Source organism: Phalacrocorax aristotelis, chromosome 13 (assembly GCF_949628215.1).
Source record: "Phalacrocorax aristotelis chromosome 13, bGulAri2.1, whole genome shotgun sequence".
Lineage (NCBI taxonomy): Eukaryota > Metazoa > Chordata > Aves > Suliformes > Phalacrocoracidae > Phalacrocorax > Phalacrocorax aristotelis.
In genome coordinates this window covers 9052357-9075715 of record NC_134288.1, presented here as the reverse complement: position 1 = coordinate 9075715, position 23359 = coordinate 9052357, and the positions used below count along the sequence as shown (strand labels likewise).

The 23359-nt window shown below is 61.4% G+C and overlaps 2 protein-coding genes across 11 annotated transcripts; one reads left to right on the top strand and one right to left on the bottom strand.

The window, feature by feature from the left end:
- LOC142063955 (E3 ubiquitin-protein ligase RNF182-like) lies at positions 1-2532 on the top strand. Its single transcript, XM_075108410.1, has 2 exons — positions 1-461; positions 964-2532. Exon 2 carries the CDS (start codon positions 996-998, stop codon positions 1719-1721), a length of 726 nt encoding a protein of 241 aa, XP_074964511.1. The 5' UTR covers positions 1-461; positions 964-995; the 3' UTR covers positions 1722-2532.
- A 4310-nt stretch (positions 2533-6842) lies between these two features.
- Positions 6843-17437, bottom strand: ZNF335 (zinc finger protein 335). Of its 10 annotated transcripts, none has more exons than XM_075108392.1 (28): positions 17303-17437; positions 16544-16775; positions 15894-16167; positions 15394-15471; positions 14818-15147; positions 14540-14674; positions 14300-14458; positions 13904-14162; positions 13620-13797; positions 13423-13535; positions 13199-13217; positions 12875-12991; positions 12709-12785; positions 12430-12590; positions 12064-12293; positions 11875-11983; positions 11696-11790; positions 11257-11534; positions 11006-11147; positions 10545-10934; positions 10312-10454; positions 9812-9951; positions 9192-9295; positions 8997-9074; positions 8748-8831; positions 8506-8571; positions 8229-8310; positions 6843-7655 (listed from the first exon to the last, which is right to left on the bottom strand). In XM_075108392.1, the coding sequence occupies exons 2-28, from the start codon at positions 16742-16744 to the stop codon at positions 7537-7539; spliced, it is 4161 nt and encodes a 1386-aa protein (XP_074964493.1). In that variant the 5' UTR covers positions 16745-16775; positions 17303-17437; the 3' UTR covers positions 6843-7536. The 10 variants fall into 10 exon arrangements, with proteins under 10 accessions (XP_074964493.1, XP_074964494.1, XP_074964487.1 ...); XM_075108393.1 differs by lacking the exon at positions 17303-17437 and adding an exon at positions 17182-17285; XM_075108386.1 differs by lacking the exon at positions 17303-17437 and having other exon boundaries at positions 6843-7652; positions 16544-16957.
- Between the last annotated feature and the right edge of the window lie 5922 nt (positions 17438-23359).

Here is a 23359-nt window from a genome sequence, read left to right as displayed (position 1 = left end):
CCCAGGGGTCACTGCCTGCAGCCTGTAGGCAGGGAAGGAGCATCATTAGGGCTGAGTGGGAGTGAAGGGACTGCAGGGAGCTGCACTCACCCACCCCCACCCCCGCATTGACACGCTGCAGCCTGGTGGGGGACCGGGGGACCCCGCTGTGCCCTGCGGCATGGGTGGGCCTGACCCTACCCAAGCGGGGCTCAGCACGCCACCAGCATCGGCCAGCCGAGCATCCGCCTCCCGCTCCGCGTTGCCAGGCCAACGCCGCGGAGGATGCTGGCAGCCCCTGCGCCGGGGCTGCCTCCGCAGCGTGGCGGGCAGCGTGCCCCACGCCTCTCCATGGGGCGCACATTGCCACCGGCACCCTGCCTGCCTCCACGGACAGGGCCGCAGCCTGGCCCACCGGGGCCGCAGGGCCAGGGACTGACCCACGGCTGCGTCCCACCCAAGATCCCCGGCGCGGACCACAGGTACGGAGGGGCGGGGAGTGTGGGCTGGGAGCCCGCTCACCCCACTGCTCGGGGATGGGGGGGTAGAGGGAGGGGTGGCTTCAGGGAAGGGGGGGCGTCCCTGCAGCCATCAGAATCCGGTGCCCGGAGCCGTCCCTGCCCCAGGGCACCGAGAAACCTGCACGCACGGGAAGGGACAAGCTACACCCAGGACTCAGGCCCCCACCGTGCAGTCAGTCCTGTGCCCTGGGAAAGATGTCTCTCTCCCACCCAGACGCAGAGGCCAGGATGGGGGCAAGTCCCAGCGGTGGTGGCATCAGCTGGTGGTTAGAGATGGGCTGTGCTGGCCCTGGGAGGGGGGCTGCTGCCAATGCCCTGCTCCCTCAGCCCCTATCTGCCACGGAGCCCCAGGGGCTGACCAGGACCTTGCCCACGGGGTGCAGCAGGGCCTGGGAACCTGCTCCCCCCACCCCGCCGCCCCCGCCCCCAGCCCTTGCTCACAGCGGCTTCCCTCTCCCCGCAGCCTGGACAGCCCTCAGCCAGCCCTGTGGGAGCATGGCCCAGCAGGATGGCGAGCGGGGACCTCAGGCGATGGCACTCGCAGCCCCCGAGCTGGAGTGCAAGATCTGCTACAGCCGCTACGATGCCCGCGCCCGCAGACCCAAGCTGCTTTGCTGCGGCCACCGCCTCTGTGCCAAGTGCCTGTGCAATATGGTGGTACTGGGGCAAGCGTCGCCCTGCCAGCTCCGCTGCCCCTTCTGCCGCCGGCACAGCCCTGTGCCCAGTGGGGATGTGCAGCAGCTGCAGGATGATGGTGAGGCGCTGGCACTGCTGACAGGCCGTGAGCGAGCCAAGAAGCGGGGTCCTCCCCGGTCCCCTGAGGTCCTCCTCTGCCCCAGCGTGCTGGAGCCCGTGCCTGGCCCTGACTGCCTGGTTGTCACTATCCTGGAGGTGCCGGAGGATGTGGCCCCGCCGGAGGGCCTGGGCAGGCTCGAGGTGGTGCGGCTGTACCGCTCCGCCAGCCTGGGCACATTGCCCTGCCACAGCCCTGGGCAGAAGTGCCACTCCTGGGGGTGGCGAGCTGTCCCCCGCTTCATCCTGGGTGTCCTCTGCCTCCTCTACTTCAGTTCTCTGCCCTTTGGTATCTACCTCCTGCTCATCGAGCACCACAGCCTGGGCATCGTCCTGGTCAGCCTTGTGCCCTCCACCCTCCTCCTCTGCATTGTCTACAGCCTCTGCCAGTGTCTGTGCCGGGAGGTCTTCGGGTTCCCCCACTCCTGACCCTGCATGGCCAAGCCCTGTGCCCACACTGGGGAGGCTTTAGGCACCTTGGCTACAGGTGTTCCCCAACCCACGGCTGACCCACAGCATGGCGCTGTGCCTGGACCACAGGGAGATGCTCAGCAACTATTGCCTTCCCTTGCAGAACAGTGTGGGCTTTGCCTAGTGAGAGCTCACGCCAGAGCGGCTGCAGGAGCTTGTTGCTGCCTACGAGCATTCAGACCAGACCCTCAGTTCCTCATCCCCTTCCTTCACAGCACACAAAGAGCAGGAGCTGGGCTGATAGCAAAGCAGCGGCTGGGACACTAATCCCAACTAAGGAAGCACGAGTGCTCGGCGCCTAGCGCCGCGCCTGGAGGGCCCCGGCAGCTGGCCGCAGCCCGGTGCCGGCAGGAGAAGGGCGGGCAGAGCCCGGGGGCTCCTGCGGCCGGCTGGCACCAGCACAGCTCCATGTCCACAGTGTAAATAGTTCTGTCCGTGGCGCCCGTGCTCCTCGCAGGGCTGCTCCCATCGCATCGTGTTTCTTTCCCACATGCGTGAGTCCCGTGTTCGCCGGCACTGTGTACCGTATAGGGGAGGAGCGGAGAAGAGGAGTTTCTTTGGTGTGTAAAGACGTCTTTGCAGCTGTTTTGTAGTCGTTGTGGTTTTTATGCGGAGCCTCCGGGCTTTATTTAACCTCCTTGGGTTTTGTTTTGTAAGGATTAATTTAACACCGCTAACCATTTTATTACTTTTACCAAGAAGAGCAAAGTCTATTTTTGATTTCTGTTTCCTAGTTCTTAGGAACATTAAAAACCAGCATACAGCTCTGCCCTTTGTCCGTGCCTTCTCAGGGCTCCTGGTCCCCTCTCCCCTCCCCATCCAGCTCCCCAGCCCCACTTGTCACCCCATGGCTGCACGGAGCCGCCCACCACGAGCCCAGCCCCCCAGGGCATGGGGAACCCAGCAGGTCTGAGCCCAGTCCCAGCAGCCAATGTCCCAGTCAGCAAGTGTACAGGCACTGCCGCTCCCACTCCCCCGTCCCCTCATTTGCCTCTTGCGTGTCCTCATCAATGTGTGTCCCTGTCCTTGCATGCCTCTCCCTGTGCTGCCCTGTGCTGCCCCATGGCACAGTGCTGTGACAGCCACCCCAGCCCTGTGCCCCAAGTGTGAGCCTACCCTATGGGTGACCCTGGACTTCCAGGGAGGGGGAAGGGCAGGGGGCATCAGGAAGGCACCAAATTGCCTTGAAATGCTGCAGCTCTTCCTTTGCTGAATGGGGGCAGCCCCACCAGCAGTGGGGATGGTGAACTCCCAGCAGCCTGGATGGGTATGCAGGAGGGTCTTGCTTCAGGAAGCGAGGGGACATCACGGTGGAGCAGAGGGGGCCAGGCAAGGGGCAGCCTGAGGGGCTTGGGGCAGGAGCTGCCCGGCTCCCCAGGGGCGGTGGAGCCACCCACAGCAGCGCTGGCAGTGGTGATGTCTGCATCCCCACCAGCCCCCAACCCCACCCCTGCCAGCATCCCCACCAGTATCCCTACTGCAGACAGGCAACACCAGGCGGTCCAAGACAGAGTCACGTTTATTAGTGCCCCATGTCTCTCCCTGCCCACACCTCCTGTTCTTCCTGTCCAGGCAGCCGCCAGGTCCCATGGCTGTCTGGCCTGCTGTGCCTGGCCATGAGGGTCTCCCTGCCTCACGGCCACAGCCCCAGCCCCTGCCTGGCCCTTGGGGTCAGAGCATGACTGCCGCAGCCCTACCCCTGCTCTGGCCCCACTGGCACCCCTGGGCGGCCCTCGGTCTCGCTGGGGGAAGATGCCAGCATCGCCACCACACTCCAGATCTTGGGTTTCTGGGGCTGCTTGCCCTGCCCAGGGCCTGCGCCCCCCTCGGGACTGCCCCCACACACATCCTGCGCAGGGCTGGGACTTTGGTCAGGGCCAGGGCGGGCACCCGGTGGGGCCCCTTCGCCCTCGCTGTCCTCGCTGTCCGAGGCGCCACGCGGTGCCCAGCCAGCCTTGTTCTCCTTCTTGAGGCGCCGGCGGGCGTTTGCGAACCACGTGGAGACCTGGGTGAGGCTCATCCGGCTGACCACGGCCAGCATCACCTTCTCTCCCTTGCTGGGGTAGGGATTTCTGGGGTGCCGTGCCAGCCAGGCTTTCAGTGCTCCGGTGCTCTCCCGTGCCACCACCTTTGCCCGCCCCGGCTCCACGGGCAGAGGCTGCCGGCAGCACGGCGGGCAGAGCCTGGCACTGGGTAGCAGCCCCGGCGGCACCTCGTAGGCTGGTGAGACCTGGAGGGAGCACAGGAGTGTCAGGACAGGATGGGGTGGGGGGCACCCGCAGCTGGAGGAGAGGAGCTGGGGGATGTAGAGGCTTGGCAGAGTTAGGTCCTGTCTGCTCTTGTCCTCTCCCGTGCCCGGCACTGCAGTCCCCAAGGTGCTAGGGTGTAGGAGGGGGCAGGGAACCTGGGACAGCAACTCCCCAGCCCTGACCCCAACCGCCCCACATAGCCCCAGTCCAGTCCTGGTAGGGATCCTATATCCTGGCCCCCCAGGAGCTCCCATGTGGCACTTACCGAGGGCGCCAGGAGGCTCAGGTGGGGTGGCAGCAGGCTGTAGCTGGCCAGCATGGGGCAGGGGCAGGGACAGGGCAGCAGGGCTTGGGGGGGCCTCTGCAGGTCTCCCCAGGGCCCCCTGCAGTCCCCCAGCTCTTGGCCTGGGCTCCCTTCACCCCGAGGAGCTGCCATTGCTGCAGGGAGAGGAACCGGGGAGCTGCTCTCAGGCGTTTTATAGCTGCCGGGGTCTGTGGTGACTGACAGCTGATTAGGGAGCATTAGCACCCACGAGAGCGGCACCAGGGATCTGGGGCAGCCAAAGCTGCCCCCTCCCCAGCTATTGTCAGGCAAGGATTGGCAGGGACCATCCTCCCTGCCTGCCCACCACTAGCAAGGATGTGTTCAGGACCCACACCAGGATGCCGTCCCCCCCCGCCCCCCCCATCCTGTGTGGCCCCTGCACAGCCCGTGCAGCCCCCAGGGATGGGGTGCAGCGGCATCAGGGGCTGGTGCATGGGGCCCACGTGAGCCCCACGGACACCCATGGCACCACAGCATGCACAGGGACGTTCATGGAACACAGCACATGCGGGCCCTACTGGAGTGCCAAGAGCCATTGGTCCCCCATCCTTGACCCCAGCCCTGACCTGGCCCTGGGACAGGGGTTGCCAGGGCCCCCCATGCTACGGTGGGCCAGGTTGGAGGGCTGGGGGCTGGTGGGAGAACTTGTGCACGGCCCAGTAGGGTGTGGGTGGTGTGAGGTGCTGCCCCAGAACCTGCTCCTCATCCAGCTTGGCCAGGTCCTTGCCCAAGCCCCAGTGCTATCGTGCCTGCAGCTGGATTCCCGGCTGCAGAGGGGAAGGGGCCCTGCAGCCCCAGAGATGGCTGGGGACCCTTTGCCTGGGTGTGGACTTGACCCTGCAGGCACCGGGGCATTCCTGGCTGCTGGCAGACCGGGGGCAGCAGGCGGGCAGGGCAGTGGTGGGCAGCTGTGCGAGGGGCCCCGAAAGCCCACAACCCCCCGAGCTGCGCGGCTCCTGCCGCTGTGCCTCCCTGCTCAGACTGGGATTATCCCACAGGTTGTATCCATCATTAAATACCGACTAATAACGCTCTCAGGATATTAAATATGTAACAAACCCGCTTAGCACTGGCTGGGGACAAGAAGGGGAAGGTCACTGGTGCTAATGAGCCCTGCTGCATACCCAGGCTCCCTGCAGGCCCCTGGTGACTGCAGAAGGTCTCAGGGCTGAGGTGCCAGCGCTGAGGGCCCCTGAGGCCCCACAGTCCTGCTGTGCCCCATTACCCAGAGCCCCAGCAGCACCCAGAGCTCCCCATGTGCAGCAGCTGGGAGCCCCAGTCCCATCCGTCCTAGCACCATCCCCGCCTGAGGCTGGTCCTGTGCTCTCGGCAGTGCCAAGCATGGATGCTTGTGCCATGGGCTGCAAGGGGACGCTGGGCTGGATGGCTGGGACCGGCCCTGGCCACAGCCCTCCAGTGGCCCCATAACCTTGTCCCCACAGGACTCCTCCAGCCCTAATCAGCACCGCCGGCAGCGCTGCGGATCCGCTTTATCAGATAATGGCCTGTAATCTAGGAAAGCGCCTGTGGACTGCTGCAGCGTGCCATGGTGGACGCACACAGCTGGACGGTGACTGAGCTACGGCTGGACAAGCACAGCTGGGCACAGACAGGGCTACAGCCGGACGCAAACGTGCAGCCGGATGTGAATGTGGCGGGACACAGCCACAGCCCACGACAACTGAGGCTGCTCGCCATGGGGAGGCGTGGGGCCACCCACACCCCACTTCCCCGGCTGGACAGGAAGGTCGGAGGGTCCAGCCCGCAGCGGCCTGGGCGCCTGGCATGCAGGCAGGCTGCTGCCTGCAGTCCTGAGGCAGGGGATGAGCAATGGGCTTCCTGGGGACAGCAAGCACCACCGGCAGCCAGAGGGGTTGGGTGCTGTTGTCATCTTGGGCAGAACACAGGGTCTGTGTCCACAACACAGGCCCTGGTGCCATTCCCATCCCCTGCGTGAGCCTGAGTGGGAGCCCGGCTGTGAACCTGGTGAGCACACCGCACCAGTCCTGCAGCCGCAGGGCTCCGGCCTCATGGAAGCTTTTGGTGAAGTTGGGTGGTTCTAGGCCTTTTTCCCCTCCGCAGATAATCAGTTTAATGCAAAAGCATAGAACTAAAACTCTGAGATTAGCTGTTATAATCACATGTAAATACTTCCAGACAATCCGCTCAGGGAGGGGCAGCGTGTGTAGTTTGGGACAGAGTTACACGGGATTTAGGCTGTTTACCACTTGATTAATTTCATGACTCCAGCCCCAAACCCACTGCTGCACCAGATGCCCGGCTCACTTCCCAGAAGTCAAGGTCACTCGGGCAGGAGGAAGCCGATAGCACAGGGCAGCTGCATCTGGCAGCAGGGACCTGCCCAGTCCCAGGGCCAGGCTCTGGGACCCCTGCGCCCCCCAGCCCTGGAGGGACATGCCAGAGGAGGTAGCAGGGAGGCCTGGCTGCCCCTCCCCACCGGCTGGGTGCTGTGAGGACCACAGAAACTGCAGGCAGGCACACGCACTGGTTTCAATCCCTTTTTATTCATAAGCATAGTCAAAGCTTGAGAATGTCAGAATCGAACCCCTCCCACAACCACCTACAAACCAACTCCAGAGTCCATCTCTCTTCAGAAGAAAAATAGAACATCTTCCACCTATGTTTCTTCCTACTCCGGGTTCCTCCAGTCCAAAGCCCTACTGCTGCCTGCCTGCAGGCTGGAGAAGCCAAGGGCGGGACGGCTGCCCTCACGCCAGGACCGCAGGCCCCAGAGCTGCGGAGCACGTGGCTGCAGCTGCACCCACCCCTCTCACACCGTACCACATGGCTGTGCTCAGCGCCACAGCTCTCTCCCAGGAACCTCACGTGCTAGGCAGACGCCGATCTGAGTCTGGCCCACACAGACATGATTCAGGAAAAGGGATTTCAGACCATGAAGTGCAACAGGCAAAGAGACCGGCCACACGAGAGTGCTGCCGCTGCTCAGCCTGCCTCAGCACCTTAGCTGCAGAGTAGTCTCTGCTGGAGGCAGCTGCCTGTGCCGGGGAGCTTGCACAGGACCCGAGCAGCGCACAGCTGAGCGGCAGCATCCCCCTGCTGCGGCATGTCCCTCGTAGCCCCAAAGCAATAAGGCAACTGCTGGCTGAGGAGGCTCCTGCCTCGTGCAGCTGTCCTGCTCAGCACGGGTGTCCCAGCACCAGTGGGCCTGGCCCTGGTGCTAGTCCGCCAGCGTGATGACGTCATAGTGGATCCCCTGCTGCAGCTGCTGGATCTGCTCGGCCGTTGCCTCGGTGGTGAATACGCCCTGCGTCTGGGCCATTGCAGCATCAGCCACTGCTGCAGAGGAGAGGGGGATCAGTGCCTCCTTGCATCCGAGGGCAGGGGGGAGCAGGTGGCTGCCCAGGGTCCCCCTCCACACTCGCCCCCTGCCTCCAGGGGAACAGGCAGGCAGATGACCATGAGCACAAGGGCCACCACGCTCACACAGGGCTCCGGTTAGCTCTGCAAACACACATCAGTGTGTCTCCACCCTGTGGAAGCTGCTTCACCTCCCAGCATGGCAACTCACGTCCAGGGGAAGGGAGCTGGTACTGTTCCAGAACTGATACGCTGAGACCAGCAAAGATTTCCCCTTGGACACCAAGGCTGGGCATCCCAGAACTACAGGGATGCAGGCAAGGTGTCAGTCTAGCCTCGCCCACCCCAGCCTTTCTGCCAAGGGCTGCTGCACTCCTGGCACCCATAGCAAACCAGCAGCTTCTGCAGGCAGAGCTGGGCTGAGACCACGGCATCTCTGTGGCTGCTAACAGGAATCATAAACTGCCCAGCAGGACTGGCACTCTGAGACCCGGAGGGAGATGGGACTGCTGGAGCTAAGCCAGAGCTTGACCCTTGGGGTCCTGGTCCTACCTGAGACTGCTGAGTGTGCAGCTGCCTCCAGCTGCGCCTGGGTGACAAGCTGCTGCTCAGGTGAGACAGGCATGTACTGGATCTGCAGGGAGGAGAGAACAGGAGAGTCCAGGAGGGGCAGTGGCCCTCCTGGAGCACTGCTCTGGCCACAGTCACTGCACCAAGTCACCAACCCACGTGCACCTTCTACTTCACATCCCTCCCACATCGGCTGTGTGCTCAGAGCCCATCTCACAGCAGCCCTGTCAGCCCCAGCCACCATGCCTGGCTCCCTCACCTGCGGCTCCTGCAAGAACTGGCTGCCCTGCTCATACTGGATGTGGGTGATCTGACCATCCTGTACCTGGGGACAAGAGCTGCAGTGAGGCTGTGGTAGGGCTAGCAGGCATCCCTGCCCCTGAACAAAGCTGTGACTCGAACGGAGCAAGCCACAGGGAGCAGGAGGCTGAGCCCTGCACACAGCAGCCTCATGAGCCCCATTCACCATGCAAAGGAAGCAGGAGCCAGCCTGAAGCTTACCTGGATGTGGTGTCCCTCTGGGACAACAACATACTCATGGGGAAGCAAGTGCTGTACACCATCCTGGGCTATGATGTACTGAACCTGCAAACACAGGGATTCAGACCCAAAAAAAGAGGTCACCACTGCCCAACCCCCCACTGCAACAGGGTTGGTTCTTGTCTGTCTTCTGGGCCTGTTTCCAACCCACCCCTCCCCACTCCAGCTGTGCGAAATCTTTTGGTTCCTGGGACCTGCCACCCCCCTCACCTGGTTGTCAGAGGTCACTAAGTGCTGTACTGTCTGTCCGTCGGCAGTTGTGATCTCCTGGATGTACGTAGCCTCCTCCTGCAGGTCAGCGAGAGCCCAGCGCTGTCAGCAGGGATGGCCCTCCTCCCGGGAGGGAGCCTGCACAGCTTGTGGGGAGCACACGATGGGAGGATGAGACCAACGCGCCTGACTCACCTGGCTCGTGACACTCTGCTCCTGCGCGACGATGATGTGCTCCTGCCCCAGAGCCTGCTGCAGCCGCTCGGGAGCCAGCACTGCCTGGCCGGACTGCAGAGCCGCTGGAATGCATGGAAAGGCGGTGTGGACACTGCTAAGGCTGCTGGCCGGCCCCGCTCCCAAGCAGCCCCTGCCAGGTGCCCACCCCAATGAGGAGCACATGAGTCTCTTGGCTCTGCTCACAGAAGGTCAGAAGCTAAACCAAACTGTCTCAACATGAAGTAAATTAGAGGTCGCTGTGGGCAAGACACAACCTCCACATGAGGCCACAAACTCTGCTTCCCATTCCAGCCGTAAGCTGCTCACAGAGCAACACACCAATCTATTGGGACCTGCTTGGAGGAAGCATCAGTCCCCTAGTTCTGCACAGAAACGCAGTGGTCAGCACCCTGTGCTCATCCTCCTCGTCTCTGAGGCCACTAAGTCCTGCTGCCGCTGGCAATCCTAACCTTCAGCAGGCATCTCCTGGCCCCGACCCTTCTCAGCTCTGCTTGGCCCACAGGCTGGGTGAATCCCCATATGGAGCTCTGGCTACAGGAAACCCGCAGGTCACCCCTGGTCACAGGGACATGTCTTACTCTGCAGGGTGGCCAGCGTGTCCTCGTCGCTCTTCAGTATGATGGTCTGCTGTGCAGCAGCTGCAGGCGCCCCCGGCCTCTTCCCCTCTGAGCTGTGCAAACGCTGCATGTGGAACTTGAGGTGCCCATTACGGTTGAACCTATGGGAGGACCACAGAGAGGTAGAATTCACCATGGGCAGCACAGGGCCTCTGTGCTCTCTGCAGAGACACAGGCCAAAGGCACCATGAGCACATCCTATGACATGGCCTGTCCCAGCTCCCAGAATGCTTCCATCAGTGCCCAAGTACTGAACCTCCTGTAGAGGAGTTCCTTGGAGACAAAGCTGGGTCCAACCTGCAGCAGAAACCGTTCAAGGGCAGAGTCCCCTCTAATAGGGGACTGTTCCCAGGGGTAGGGTCAGGGCAGCCAGTTCTTTGCCAATATCCTATCTCCTCTTGAGCCTTGGAGAACTCTACAGGATCTCTCGAAGCAGCAACAACCTAGCAGGCTTCACTCACCTCTGCCCACAGATCTGGCAGACAAAGGGTTTCTCATTGGTGTGCGTCAGCATGTGCCTGCGCAGGTCCTTCTTGTTCTTGGAGGCGAAGCTGCAGTGGGTGCACTTGTGTGGCCGAAGGCTGGCATGCTGGACCATGTGGCTCTGGGAGCAGAAGGACAAGCGCAGGGTCAGAAAGACCCCAATTTCTCCAAACCTCTTGTTCCCAGGGCTGATCTGGGCCAGGGAACCTACCCGAACCTCCGGCCAGAGGGCTGCAGTGAACGGACAGTCGGGACACTTGAAAGTGCTGGGCCCCATGTGGGCTCTCTTGTGACTCTCCATTTCTGCTCTCCCTGTGAACATGGCTGTGCAAATCTTGCATGAAAACTTTTTGGCTGTGGAAATCTTGCACGAGAGCTTCTTGGCTGTGGAAACCTTGCACGAGAGCTTCTTGGCCATGCCTTGGAGCGCAGGCCACTTGACCTTTGGGGATGAGACTTCCTGCCCCTCGGAGGCTGGGGATAAAGACGAGTCCTTCTGGAGCTGCCTGGTGACACACTGCACCAGGGGCCACTTGACTCCGGCAGGCTGTGCCTCCTGGCCCTCCGCAGCCGAGGGAAAGGCGGCATCCCCACTGAGGGGCTGAGAGAGAAACACTCAGTCACACCTGCTCACACTGCTGCCCGAGACCAAGAGAAAGCTCAGCTTCTTACCTCAATCTGATGGAACTGGTTCCCTGGAACACTGGATGACATGATATAGTGATTGTTATGGTCCTTCAGGGCCTCCTCTGTCAGCACAGCTTCGCTCACCACAACTGCGTGGGAGGTCTCCACAGGGCTCTCCTCCTCACTGCTGGAGAGGACAGGGTCAGGGAGCATCTGCCTTGTTCTCTGCACCACTAAAGCCTCCTCATCTGAGGTCAGAAATGCCTCTGTCTCCCCACTCCTCCCATACAGCTGACCTGTACAGCGTGCCTGGAGCCTGAATCTCCTCACTGATGGGTGTGATGATGCTGTACTCTGTCGTCCCACCAAAAGGAATAGTGATCTGCTGCAGCTCCGAGCCACCCAGAGCTGCCTCCTCGTAAGCCTCCCGCACCAATGTCTCCCCAGGCTCTGCCACGTGCAGTGTCACCAACTTCTGCTGCTCCTTAGAGCCCATCTCTGCCTCTTCCTCCTGTGCCTGCGGCTCACAGGGAGCCTGTGCTTCTCCTGAATCAGCCGGCTTCACCACTGCCACCTGCCGGAGGGGAGAGCAGCTCAGCCACAGGCAGGCAAGGCTCTGCAAGACAGCCCCTCAAGCAGAACAGGGCTGAGCACTGTGGAAGAACTGTGGAGGGCTGGGAAGCCTCCCCCTGCCACCCCACAGCAGGCACAGCACCCCCCCCCAGCCCAGCTCACCTGCAGCGAGCCTGTGGCCAGCTCCCGCTGAGTGCTCATGTTCAGCAGGAGATCCAGGGCAGTCTGTGTGGCCAGTTCTGCTGATCCTGCCACATCTGTCAGGGTCCAAAGAAGAGGGTCAGGCACGCATTTGCCCACCTCCTCCCCATCCCCACCCCCTTCCCTAGAAGCTCACTTACCTTGTTCGTATATGATGGTGGCCCCTCCCAGGGAATCCTGTGAGAGGATGGGTGGCTCTGCTCCTGTGACAGCCTGAATCGTGTGGTAGGTGACAGGGCCAAGAGGTGCCTGTGTGAAAGAGAGAGCTGACAGCATGGCCGGGGCTTGTGAGCACCAGGAGGAGCTGGGGCATGGGCAACGGCACTCACCGGCGCACTGGCCTCTGGCTCAGCTGGGGCCTGCACCTGGCTGTGCTGCTGCTTCAGCTCCTCAATCTGCTGCAGGGTGAAGAAGGGGCGGCGGCGGCAGGGTGGCTCCTCAGGGTGCCTCTGGGCCCACTCCTCGAAGGAGTCGGCATGGCGACAGTGCACATGGAGGCGCAGGTTCTTTTTGTGCTTGGTGGTGAAGTGACAGAACTCACAAGCAAATGGCTTCCCTCCTGTGGGACACAGGAGGCAGGAGTCAAGCTGGGTGTCCCCGAGGGATGGCAGGGAGAGCAGACGCACTCTGAGCACCTCCTGGACAAGTGGTGCGTAGGACATCGGGGCACAAGGCGGGCGGGCAGCTCCTCTCACCTGTGTGCTTGACAGCCATGTGGGAAACCAGGAAGTCCTCCCGGAAGGTGGAGTACTTGCAGAAGCTGCACTTGTAGGGCTTGTCATTCATGTGTGACAGCTGGTGGTTCAGCAGGACCTTTTTGTCCTCGCAGACATAGTCACAGAACTCACACTTGAACCTGCCAGGACAACACCACCTGTCACACGGGTGGCAGGGACTTTCTGTCCTCCCCTCTGAGGGGGAGCTGGAACATGGGCTCTACCAAGGCATGCCACAGGGTATTGCCAGGCTCCTACCTGCGGTTGGCAATGGCCTGGATGTGTGTCAGCAGGTGCATCTTGAAGGTGTAGCGCTTCTTAAAGGACTTCCCACACTGTAATGAAACAAAGAAAAGCAGCATTCACCTCTGGTCCAGCCTCACTTGACACCAGCCCTTCCCCAGGCTGTGTCCCACCCCCTCACCTTGTCACACATGTGTGGTTTCTCTGTGCTGTGCGTCTTCATGTGCTGCGTAAGCCTCTTCTGCATGGGGTAGATACGGTTGCATACAGGGCATGGGAAGGAGTTCAGCTTTGGGGGCTGGAGGGAGAGCATGAAGATGAGCTCACCTGGGAAGGGCTCACCAGTTTCCTTACCCTCTCCCCACTGCAGGACCTGGGCTGCCTTTCATCAGGTGATCCAGAAACACTGCCTTCAACAAGGCACCAAGAGTTTGTGGAAGACCCAGACATGCCTCTTCCCATATAAGAGTGCTGAGAGAGAAGCCAACAGGGTACTCAAACTCACCGGATCAGCTCTCTTTTTCCTGAAAAAGAAAAAAGAAAAGCCCCTTGTGTCGGCCACATCCCAAGTCCAAGCTCTCTTGTACCCAGACACCAAAACTACCCGTTTTGGAAAGGGCCAGAGGTCAGGGGAAGGGGCAGTCATGGCTACCCCCCAGGGCAGGAGGAACAGTGCTAGTGACACTCAGCCAGGCTGCAAGACAGTCTCTAGGACTGCACTTCCCTTACCTGTCCCGGCTATGCACTGTGGAGTGCCGGATGACATCCTTCTTGTATACGCTGGTGTAATTGCACTCCTCACACTTGTAGGGCTTGCTGCCCACGTGGTTGAACATGTGCTCCTGGCGAGAGGCAGAGTGGCATCTGTGAGACCTGGGGCCACCAGCCACTCTTGTGGGTATGGGAGCAGGGCGGACAGCACTCACCTTGAGGGAGGACCAGCGCCGGGAGCGGTAGCTGCACTGAAGACACTTGAAGAGCTGCGGGTCATTGGCCTCGTGTGAGTTGACATGGAAACGCAGATCATCATGCGTGAGGAAACGTGAGCCGCAGATGCGACACAGGTAGGGCCTCATCAGGGGCTTGGGTGACTTGTAGTAGTATCTGCGGAAACAGGACCAGGACTCAGAGCTGTGGTGGCCAACAGGGGCTGGACCAGCCCTGGGCACAGGCCAGAGGGCCCAGCGCTGGCTTGGCACACACCCCTCACCTGCGCCCCATGTACTTGCGGTATTTCTTGCCCAGGAAGCGGCGGGAGGGCCGCCCTCGCCTCCTGGGGACGATGTCTGCCTCCTCGGGGCCAGTGCTGGAGGAACGGTCCTTGTTCTCGGAGTCAGATTGGTTGATGCTGGGCTCCGCCAGGCTATCGCTGGTCCTGTTCTGTTGGCCAGAGGAACTGGCTTCTCCCGAGTTCTGCAGCTCATGGTTCGGTGTGCTTTGGGATGTCACCAAGGGCTCCACCTCCCCTCCTGCTCGACAGAACAGAGCACAGCTCCGTCACACAGCCTAGCTCCATCACACAGCCTCTCCCTACGTGCCCCCAGGAGTTCAAGTACTGCTCCCTGCTCCAGCCCAGCACAGGGCTCCTGCCTCCTGCTTCCCCCACCTTCAGGCATGTCCTGGGTCATGTCATCGAGACGAGGAAACTTGCGGGGTCTCCCCGGGCGTCTCCGTGGCCTCTCCTCACTGGATGTGGGGACAGTGCGGCTGTACTTGGGCTGTCGCCCACGGGGCTCATCCTCAGCTGGGTTATAGTCACTGTCCTCTGGAGGTAAGTAGCCCAAAACATCAGAGAGAGACTTGGAAAACACTAAGCTATATAAGATGCGGAGAGGACAAGTCCTACCTTCAGGGTCATCAATAGCACCAGCATCCATGATATCGTCATCTTCTTCTTCTTCTGGGGCCTCCTCCTCTGCAGTCTTTGAAGCAGATCCCCCCTTTCGTGGACGTCCTTTCTTCAAAACCAGAGCTGAACCCACTGCCACAGAGAACAGAATGAAAAATCTTTACCAGACTGTACTGCCAAACAGGTCCTTACTGGTACTCCTCCCCTTGTTTCTTCCGTGGAGAGAGCAGGCCCATCGGCAGTAAGATAACTCTTCCTCAGCCCTTAACACGCACCTGGCTGGAAGTGCCGCTCTTTCATGTGGTTGATCAGCGTTTTCTTAGAGACGCTTTTGTACTGACACATCTTGCACTTGAACTGCTGCACCACGACCACCTCCATCATCTCTTCCAGGGCATCCATGTCTGGCTGGCCGAGCTCCTCCTCACCATCCTCCTCTTGGGCCTGATCTGGCCGTGCAGGCAGCTCCAGCACTTCCAACTGCTTGGAAGGGTCTGAAGGGCCAGGCTGGTCAAGGCATGTGGAGGTAGGCCCATCAGCAACAGCTTCTATCGCCAAGCTATTGGCCAGAGCAGAGGTGGCCATCTGGGACACCATGGGGGCACCTGAAACACCAAAACCAGATCAGCCAAGGAGCAGACCCTCACCTGCATCTAGGCTGCACCCACACCTGGGACACAGGGCCAAACACGAGGTCAGTAACAAGCTCCCAACAGTCAGCACATCCACAGGGACTCTGGTACAGGCGCTGTGGCCAGTGGAGCTGGGATACCCACTCCAGGTCCCACTCCCGCAGAAAAGACTTGGGGGCAGGGACAGTGACCACCAGATGCCCTTGGACACACCCTTACCATCATCGGGGCCCTGCAGAATGAGGTACTGCGTAGTCTCTGCCCCACCATCCTCCGCGCTGGTCACAGCAATGCAGCCTGGGAGGAAGAGGAGAGCAGAATGGTAACGGCCAGATGCAGGGACTGTAGAGTCACTGGGGCTCTCCCAGCTTCAGACTCAAGTGGGAAGGGGTGAGGAAGATCTGGCTCCAGGGACAGAGCCTGCCCTGGGCTGCTGGCACTGTGGCCGAAGGAGCAGCCATACAAAGGGAGGGTTGTCCAGCAGCTGCAGCAGCCACAAGCTCCTCATCAAACCCTCCAGCTACTACAGCAGGGTAAAAAGAGAAAGCCCCACCGATCAAGCTGCATACATATGCATGTATGTTTCCCCCTCACCTCTCAAGGTCTGGCACAGCAGCAGCTCCCTTCCCCAGCCCCATGAACCGTTTGCACATGGGGAACTCCAGAGGGAGAACAGGCAGGTCTGCTGCATGCGCAAGCAGCCAGGAGCGTGCACTCACTCTGGATGATGTCAGGCCCAATCGTGGACTCGATGATTTTGTCGATGGCAGAACCTAGGTCTGAGGAAGTGGACGTGGTGGAGTCTGACACGATCGCGGCTCCATCAGTGATAATGCTGGAGTGGACCAGGACTTGTGGGGACTCTGACACCATGATGGACTGGCTCACAGTGGAGACGCTGGAGACCAAGGTGGACTGGGCAATGGAGGATGAATCTGGCAGGTAAATCCGGGGAACGACATCTGTGCTGGAGCTGCTCTCCGACACCTCTTCCTGGCAGGGAAAAACAAAAAAAAAGTCCAGAAGAGCTCAGCTGAGAGACCTTTGCCCAGCCAAGACCTTAGGGGAGCCAGTGTATGCTAGCCACACTGGTTTATCACTGCAGAACTAGCAGGAAAGGCATTACAGCAGTTCCTTTGGTATTGCCAAAGACCCTAGATCTCCAGGACTCCTCTTGCTACCGAGAAGAGTTCTCCTCAGACCGTCAAGCAGACACCTGACTGGCAGCATAACAGCGCCTGCCGAGGTTGCTGAGCTCCTGACCCTCAGCTTACCAGAAACGTCTAGAGAAACTCTCAGGAGCCAGAACCACAGCTGCCCTTCCCTTCCCCAAGCTGACTGCCACCCCCCCTTCCCCAGTAGCTCCTACCAAGGAGCCCCCGCTGCTGTCGGAGCTCTGGCCCACGTTGGAGTCATCCTCTCGGGAGAGGGGGTCGGGGACCGAGGCAGCGTCGCTGCTGTCCGCCGACACGGCCTCCGAGCTCCCAATGCCCAGGCCGCTCTCGGAGGGCTCCTCCCGCGCCGCCCGCTGGGCCGCGTCGCTGCTGCTCTCCACCGCATTCTCCTCCATGCCCGCCCTGCCAGGGCCGCCTAGGCTCGACCTGAGGGGGGGGAGGCCGCCGTCGCCGCCGTCAGAGCCGCACCCCGCCGCACGCATCCCGCCGCTCCGGGGGTCCCGGCCCGCGGGGTGGCGGCTCCGCGCCACCCGGTTCACCCGGCCCGGGGAGCCCGGGCCACCCCTCGGGGCACCTGCGGAGAGCCCAGAGCCTCCGCGGCGCCATGTCCGAGGGTCCCGCCGCCCTCACGGGGGGCCCCCGTCGCCACCGCCGGTCCCATCATGCCCCGCGGCCCTGCCCCGCCGCCATCTTGCCGCGGGGTCCCCCCCGCCACCTCCGCGCGCGCGCACACGGCGGGGCGGTCCCGGGTGCCGGGACGAGGGGGAACCGCCGCCGCCGTCGCGGCGGGGCGAGGAGGTCCCGACGCCCGCCCACCGGCCCGCGCCCTCACCCAGCCCGCCGCGGCCCCGCCGCGCCTCCGCCGGAGCCGGCATCACGACGGCCGCCATGCCCCCCCGCCCTCGCGCCGCGCAGCGGTATGTCCAGGCGGGACCCGAGCCGGGACTACTTACCCAGAGCCCCGCCCCGCCCCGCGCGGGGGAGCTCCGGCCGCGGCGAGAAGGCGCTTCCCGCTCCGGCCGCCGCCGGCGGCTCCCGGCACGGAGTGGCGACACCCGCCGCCCGGGGGGTGGGAGAGGCCTCCGAGCCCTGCTGAGGACTACTTTTTCCGCGGAGGGAGCATGGAGAAGGGGTTGCGATCTGCGTCATGGCGTCACGAAGCGGCGCCCGGGCCCTGAGCGTCGGCGTCGCACGGGGTTGCGCCCATCATGTGACGAGAAGGCGGAAGCGGTAGAGGCGGGCCGGGGCTCGGGGCTCTTGGCTCCGCCGTTCCCCTCCCGGCCTGGCCGCTCCCTGCGATCCCCTTGCAGGCCCCAATCGGAACCTCACCCCGCTGCGGGGTCTCTGCTGTACCGACCGGCGCGGTCCCGTCCCCGTGGTGCTTCCCCCCAGCCGGTGGCCGCATCCCGCGGGGTGCCGCGCAGCCCCGGCGCTCTCGCTCCCTGTCTGTAGCCCGTAGTGGTGGACACGGAGCCCCGCGCGGCTCGTGGTCGCTTCTGCGGGCTCAGCTGGGGCCACCCCGCCCCCGAGCGGCGGGGACCTTGGCCGTGCCCTGCCCCGGGGCCCTGCTGTGTTCAGCCCCCGTGGCCGTGCAGGCTCGGGCTGTCAAGCACTTTTCCTCTTGCTCTCCAGTGTGGGAATGGTGCCTGATGGGTGCTGTAGGTTTGCTCTGTCTTACAGAAGCCAAACTCGCCTCTTTTGATGGCAGTTCTGCTGAACAATGGCATCTTCCTCCGTTTTGCTAACCAATCTGCCATCCGGGTTGCTTTACATCCTACCGCAGATGGCAACAGGCGCCCAATTTGGCAGGCCTTGGTTGGCTGTGCTTGCTGCTGGCAGCACTGCTGGTACCTGTGCTTGAGGTTCACAAGCTAGGGGGCAGCTCTGGGCTGGCCTGGGGCTCCTGGCAGGCAGTGGGGCTTTGCTGGCATCTCCTGATGCTGTGGCATCCTTGCAGGGATGTGCTGGGGAGCCTGCTGCTGCCCCAGCTCTCCAGCGGTGCTGTCGAGCACGGTGGCGTGCCACCTTCTCTAGCTGGGTTCAGCCTCTTCTGGCCAAGGCCCCTGGACCACAGGGCCCATGCTCTGCACTGATGTCTTTAATGAACCCCTGGCTTGGATGGCTCCCTGCTCTCACTGATGTTTTCTCATGTTGCAGTGCTCTACTGAGGACATCTCTATCCTGGGTTTTTTATGGAAGAAGGGTGGCCATGTTGTGCCTGTGCTCCTCCGAGGCTGGGACACGTTTGGGCTGAACCTGGCTGCTTGCCCCCTGTGGAAGGGATGCGCTCACTGAGTGAGGGGCCAAGGCTCTGCATCCCAGCTGCATCCCGGGGCCACGAGGACTGAGTCAGCCCGCAGTGCAGCTCTGTCCAGAGCAGGTCTCGGCAGGCAGTTCATTGTGTCGCTGGCCAGAACGGCCAGTACAGAGCTGGTGCTGATATGGTGCCAGCTGCAGAAGGACAGACAGTGTCTTGTCTGGCGCAGTCTGCGAGTGTGGAGTTAGCCTGCCAGAAATCCGAGTGGATGGGTGTGGAATGAGTGGGGTGGGCTGGGCTGGATCACCACTCTGTCGTTTGGTGATGGTGCTTCTGGTCCAGGGCAAGGCGGATGGTGGCTGGATTCATCCCCCCGCAGCCCAGGGCCCCTCTGTGGGGCTCTGCGGGTCCCTCGCGTCCATCTGTCGCCTCCTGCCCTGGGTGAAACTTCCCGGAGGTGCCGTGTGCCTGGTAGAGGCAGCAGAGGAGCTGCTGCTGAACTGCCAGGCTGGTGTGTGTGCATCTTCCAGCTCTTTTTCAAGCTAAATAAATACATCCTTGAAGGTTTATGCCCTTGTCTGTCATGGGGTGACAGCACCAGCAAAGCCCATCCCTGGGCTGGCGGGAGCTGAGAAGGGGCTGGCTGCACAAGCGCTCTTGCTACAGCAGCAGTAGAGCTGCCTGCCAATAACTTGGGTGCCGAGTTGCTGCACACAGCTGTCTGCTGCAATCACTTGTGCCAGAAGCTGAGAGAGACCAAGGGGTTGGGTTTTTTTTCCCCATTGCTCCTCTACAAAGCAGCCCTGCATAGCTCTGCTGTTGCTGGGGGGGGAAGTGGAGCCAGGGTACTCCTGTGGACAATGTCCCCTCTCTGATGTCCTCCCTCCATAGCTCATGCCGGAGGAGCCTGGCACTGTCTCTGACCAGCTGTGGTGCCAGCTCCATCTGTGGGTTTGGGGCATCACTGTGCTCCCTGTTGGGGGAAGCTCCATGTTTCTGTCAGGGGGGAGGGTCAGAGGAGCCCCTGGTAAAAGCTGCCTCCCAAGTAGAGGAAATGGGATGGATTCATGTCAGGCTAGCAGGTTTCCTCTCTGCCTTCAGTAAGCCAGTGTCTAAAACAAGTGAAGGATTATCCTAACAGACAATGGTTCTGGGGCAAAGCAGCCTCACCTCTGGGAGCCTCAGGGGCTAGCATGGACCCTCCTGATGCTGGCTTGACTGTTGGAAAGTTTCTTAAAGCTTCCCTGTTACCCTGCAGAGATACCCCATGTCCTCTGTCTCAAAGGATTGTACCAGCAGGAGCTTTGCTGAGATGGGTAACCTGCTATTTTTAAAACTGCATGCCCCCAAGCAGGGTGAGCAGAGAATTTCCAAGCCAGGGAAAGCACAGCTCCCATACTATGCTCTGGAGGCACAGCTTCTCTCTGATAATGCTCTGCCGTGGCAGCTCCCGTCCCTGAAATCATTTCAGGGCCAAAGAAAACAAAGAAATCTCGGCAAGAGGCTTAAGAGAATCCAGAAATGGATGCGGCATGCAGTGGATGTGCGTCCAAATACCTTAGCGGGGGAGCGCCAGGTTAAAGGCCTTTTGGGAACGGGCTGAGAAGACAACACAAATGCTTGTGTCTAGAGAATAAAGTGATAAGACTCAAGTGGGATATGAAGCTGATTTTTAACAGGCCAGTTGTTCAGCTGCACTGACAGGCTGTCCCAGGAAGTGGAAGGTTTCCCAGCTCCATGCTCTCCAGCCTGAATATGGTGCTCGGAAGGAGCTACCGCCAGACAAGCTGTGGCTCAGGGCAGGGTGAGAGCGTGCTGATCAAGCGACTCTGGTCGGGAGCCCGCTTTTGCCGGCGCCCCTCGGCTGTGCTGATTTGCTTCGTCCCCAGTGGCGGTTTGTTTGTGTGCTGACCTGCCTCACGGGCTTGCCCTGCTCCCACAATAGCTTCTCCATGAGCTAATGGCTTCGGTCAGTGTCCCAGAATAGGTGGTGGCTTGTGCTGAGCACAGTGCCCAGGGCTGCATCCCTACAGCCTCTCTGCAACCTGAACCCCTAGACTTCCACTGTCAGTAATTTTGTCGTCTGTGCTGTTTATTCCTCGTTGTTTCCTTTTTCCTTTTTAAGGAAAACATTGCTGGCGATGTTTGTGTAGCTGCAGGGCATTAATCCACATCAACCAGGCTCGTATTTATATCCCACCTGGGAAGGGCAGTTGCATCAGCACATTTTGTAAAACGTTGAGCAAAACAGCCCTTGCTGCAGGAAATGGTTTTTTTCTTCACACCAGATTGCTTCACCACTCAGCTCCTTCCCAGCAACTGCAGCTCCTAAGGAAGGCGCCTGGGGCTCTCCTGGGGGATTGCTCCATGCTGGGATGGCAGCAAGCCGGGACAGCTTCCCACAAGGCACTGCACCAGCCCCTCTGCTCTGTGCCGGGGGCTTGCTGGGCCACCAGTGCTTCTGCAGGGAGCAGCCTCCCTCCGGAGCTGGCTGTTCCTGCTGGGATCTCCACTTCCCAGGGCGCTGGCACGGGTGGGAGTGTCGTAGGATAATGCCCTTTCTCTGTGGCTGCCAAGGCTGCAGCTGAACCCGCGGCCTCAGCTGTAATGCCACCCTTGGGCTCGGGCAGGGCACTCCCGAGACAGGCAGGAGCCGCTCCCAGCTGTTCCCCAGGGGTTTGGAGGAGCTGCTGAAAGCCCGTGGCAAGGCCACTTTTATCCTTGCAAGGTCCCCTTGGCAGGAGGCGGCTTGCTGGCCTTGGCTCTGCCTAGCCCGGCTGGGCTGGGAGGTGCTGCTGGCAGCCGTGCTGTGGGCACAGAGGGGCTGTCCTTGGGGTGAGGTGGTGCTGCATAGCTGGGGCGGCTCCAGACAGAGTGTGCAGCCCAGCTCCCTGCCAGCGCCTCCGCTACTGCTCTGCTGGGTGCTCTGCCTGCTGGAGAGGGCCACGGTGCCCTCCTTGTGTCCCGCTGCCTCCTGGACCATCAGTGCCCACCATCCTGCACGCAGGCTGGAGTGATGGCAGCGCTGAGCTGTGCCGTACACTGCTTGTCCCGAGCATCTCATCTTGCACCCGGGTCGGAGCCATGGCTGCCATTCCTGCAGGGCTTTGGGACCATCAATGGCCTTTCCAGGATGTGTTTGGAGCTGCTGAAACACAAACAGCAGCGACTGTGGCCCTTCCCAGCTCATCCTCGCCTGCCAGAAGTGCTGCTGCTGCTGCTTGTTTTTTTTCCCCTTCTGGAGGGATCCTGTGGCTTCCTTCCCAGAACCTGAGACCTCGGAGCCATGGTCCAAGGCCGCCGGCTTCCATCCTCTCCTGTGCTGCTGATTCATCACTGCTGGTTAGTTAAAAAAAAGTGGTAATCAGCAAATTACTGAAATATAAGTTAAATAAACAGGGTGGGAAGGAGAACTGCGTATAGCAGGCCCCCAGAGGCCTTAAACATGTGCTGTGCCATGCCGTTCCCATTGCCTGTGCTCAGTGTCCGTACAGAGCTTCGCCCTGCCGAGCACCCATGGAGCGGGGGAGCTCGGCACCTCCATGCTGCTGCAGGGGCTCCCAGCTTGTGCTGGCCCCACAGCCTTGCCTATGACTGGACCTGCTCAGAGGCCAGAGAGGCCCCACGGCTGTCACATGGCAGCGGTCCTGAGCCCCACTGGGCAGCCACTGGGTGCAGTGGCTGGTCAGTGGTCCCTGCCCCATGGAAGGGGGTTACCAGACCTCCACGCCAAGCGGGCGGGGTCCAGGGCTGCTCTCTGCCATGTGGCTTTCAGAGGTGCCTGCAGGGCACGGCAGCTCCCGAAGGGCTGGTGGCTCTTGCCCAGGTGCTCTCCAGCCCTTCTCATCCTCTGGCAGCACAGCAGATGTCTCCATCCCCAGTGCTCCCACAGCCTGGCGGCCACCTTCTTCCCCTCCTGCAACACCTGTGCCTGCAGAAGAGGTTTTAAAAGGCCCCAAGGGTCATGCAGCCCCAGCAGCTCCCAGCTGACGGCCAGGCCGTTTGCCATTCCCCGGGCTGCCTGGGTTTTGTCCATATGCCTATGTTGACAACTGAGCTGCTCTGAATTAATTTGGCAGCAAGCGTTTAAACAGTTGTCAAATGTTTTACTGAAATCCAAGCATGTTGCATCTACCACTCTTCCTTCTGCTTCTTGTAGTTTACAATTAAATAAAACCAGTTTTGCCCATATTTCACCTTCTACAAACCCCCGCTTCTTATTCCTAAGCCATTTCATCACTGGCAGTCAGCGGGTTCCTGGCACTGAGTTGTCCCGTTCATGTGCCGGACAGGCAGGCAGGTTTGCCGTCATTGTCACAATTGCTGCTCTTCCCGTTTTAGCAGGCAGCTGCCGTGCCCATCTCACTGCTGGGGAACAAAGCACTGCCCACCCGTGCCGTGCCATGCCGGCTGATGGACCGATGCAGCCGCTGTGCCTCGAGGAGCCTGCAGCCGCCCAGCCTTGTCCGGCCCCACTCCCCCCTCGGCCCCTGCCTTACCCCTGTGGGGCGCAGGAGGCAGCCTCCACAGGCCTGATCCGGCAGGTCACCCCAGAGGGTATGGCCCCAGGTGGCTCAGGGGATGATAGCAGCAGGGCTGCCCATGGATACCCCCTTCCCAAAGCCACCACAGGTGACAAAGTCTCGGTGCTGCCCCACGCAGCCTGTGGGAGCTGGGGCAGCCCTGGGCCCTGCACCCCTCTCACGTGCCTGAACCCACTGTGGTCCTGCTCCTGGCAGGTGGGGAAAGATCG

Bases quoted from the DNA above. Each gene is read 5' to 3' on its own strand.
- ZNF335 (XM_075108384.1), bottom strand. From the start codon at position 16,831: ATGCGTGCGGCGGGGTGCGGCTCTGACGGCGGCGACGGCGGCCTCCCC. The intron at 15,148-15,393 runs GTAAGGGTGTGT...TTGGTGTTTCAG, and splicing joins TCTGCAGGGCCCCGATGATG to GTGCCCCCATGGTGTCCCAG. The intron at 9,296-9,811 runs GTAAGACATGTC...CATGCATTCCAG, and splicing joins CACGCTGGCCACCCTGCAGA to CGGCTCTGCAGTCCGGCCAG.
- LOC142063955 (XM_075108410.1), top strand. From the start codon at position 996: ATGGCCCAGCAGGATGGCGAGCGGGGACCTCAGGCGATGGCACTCGCA.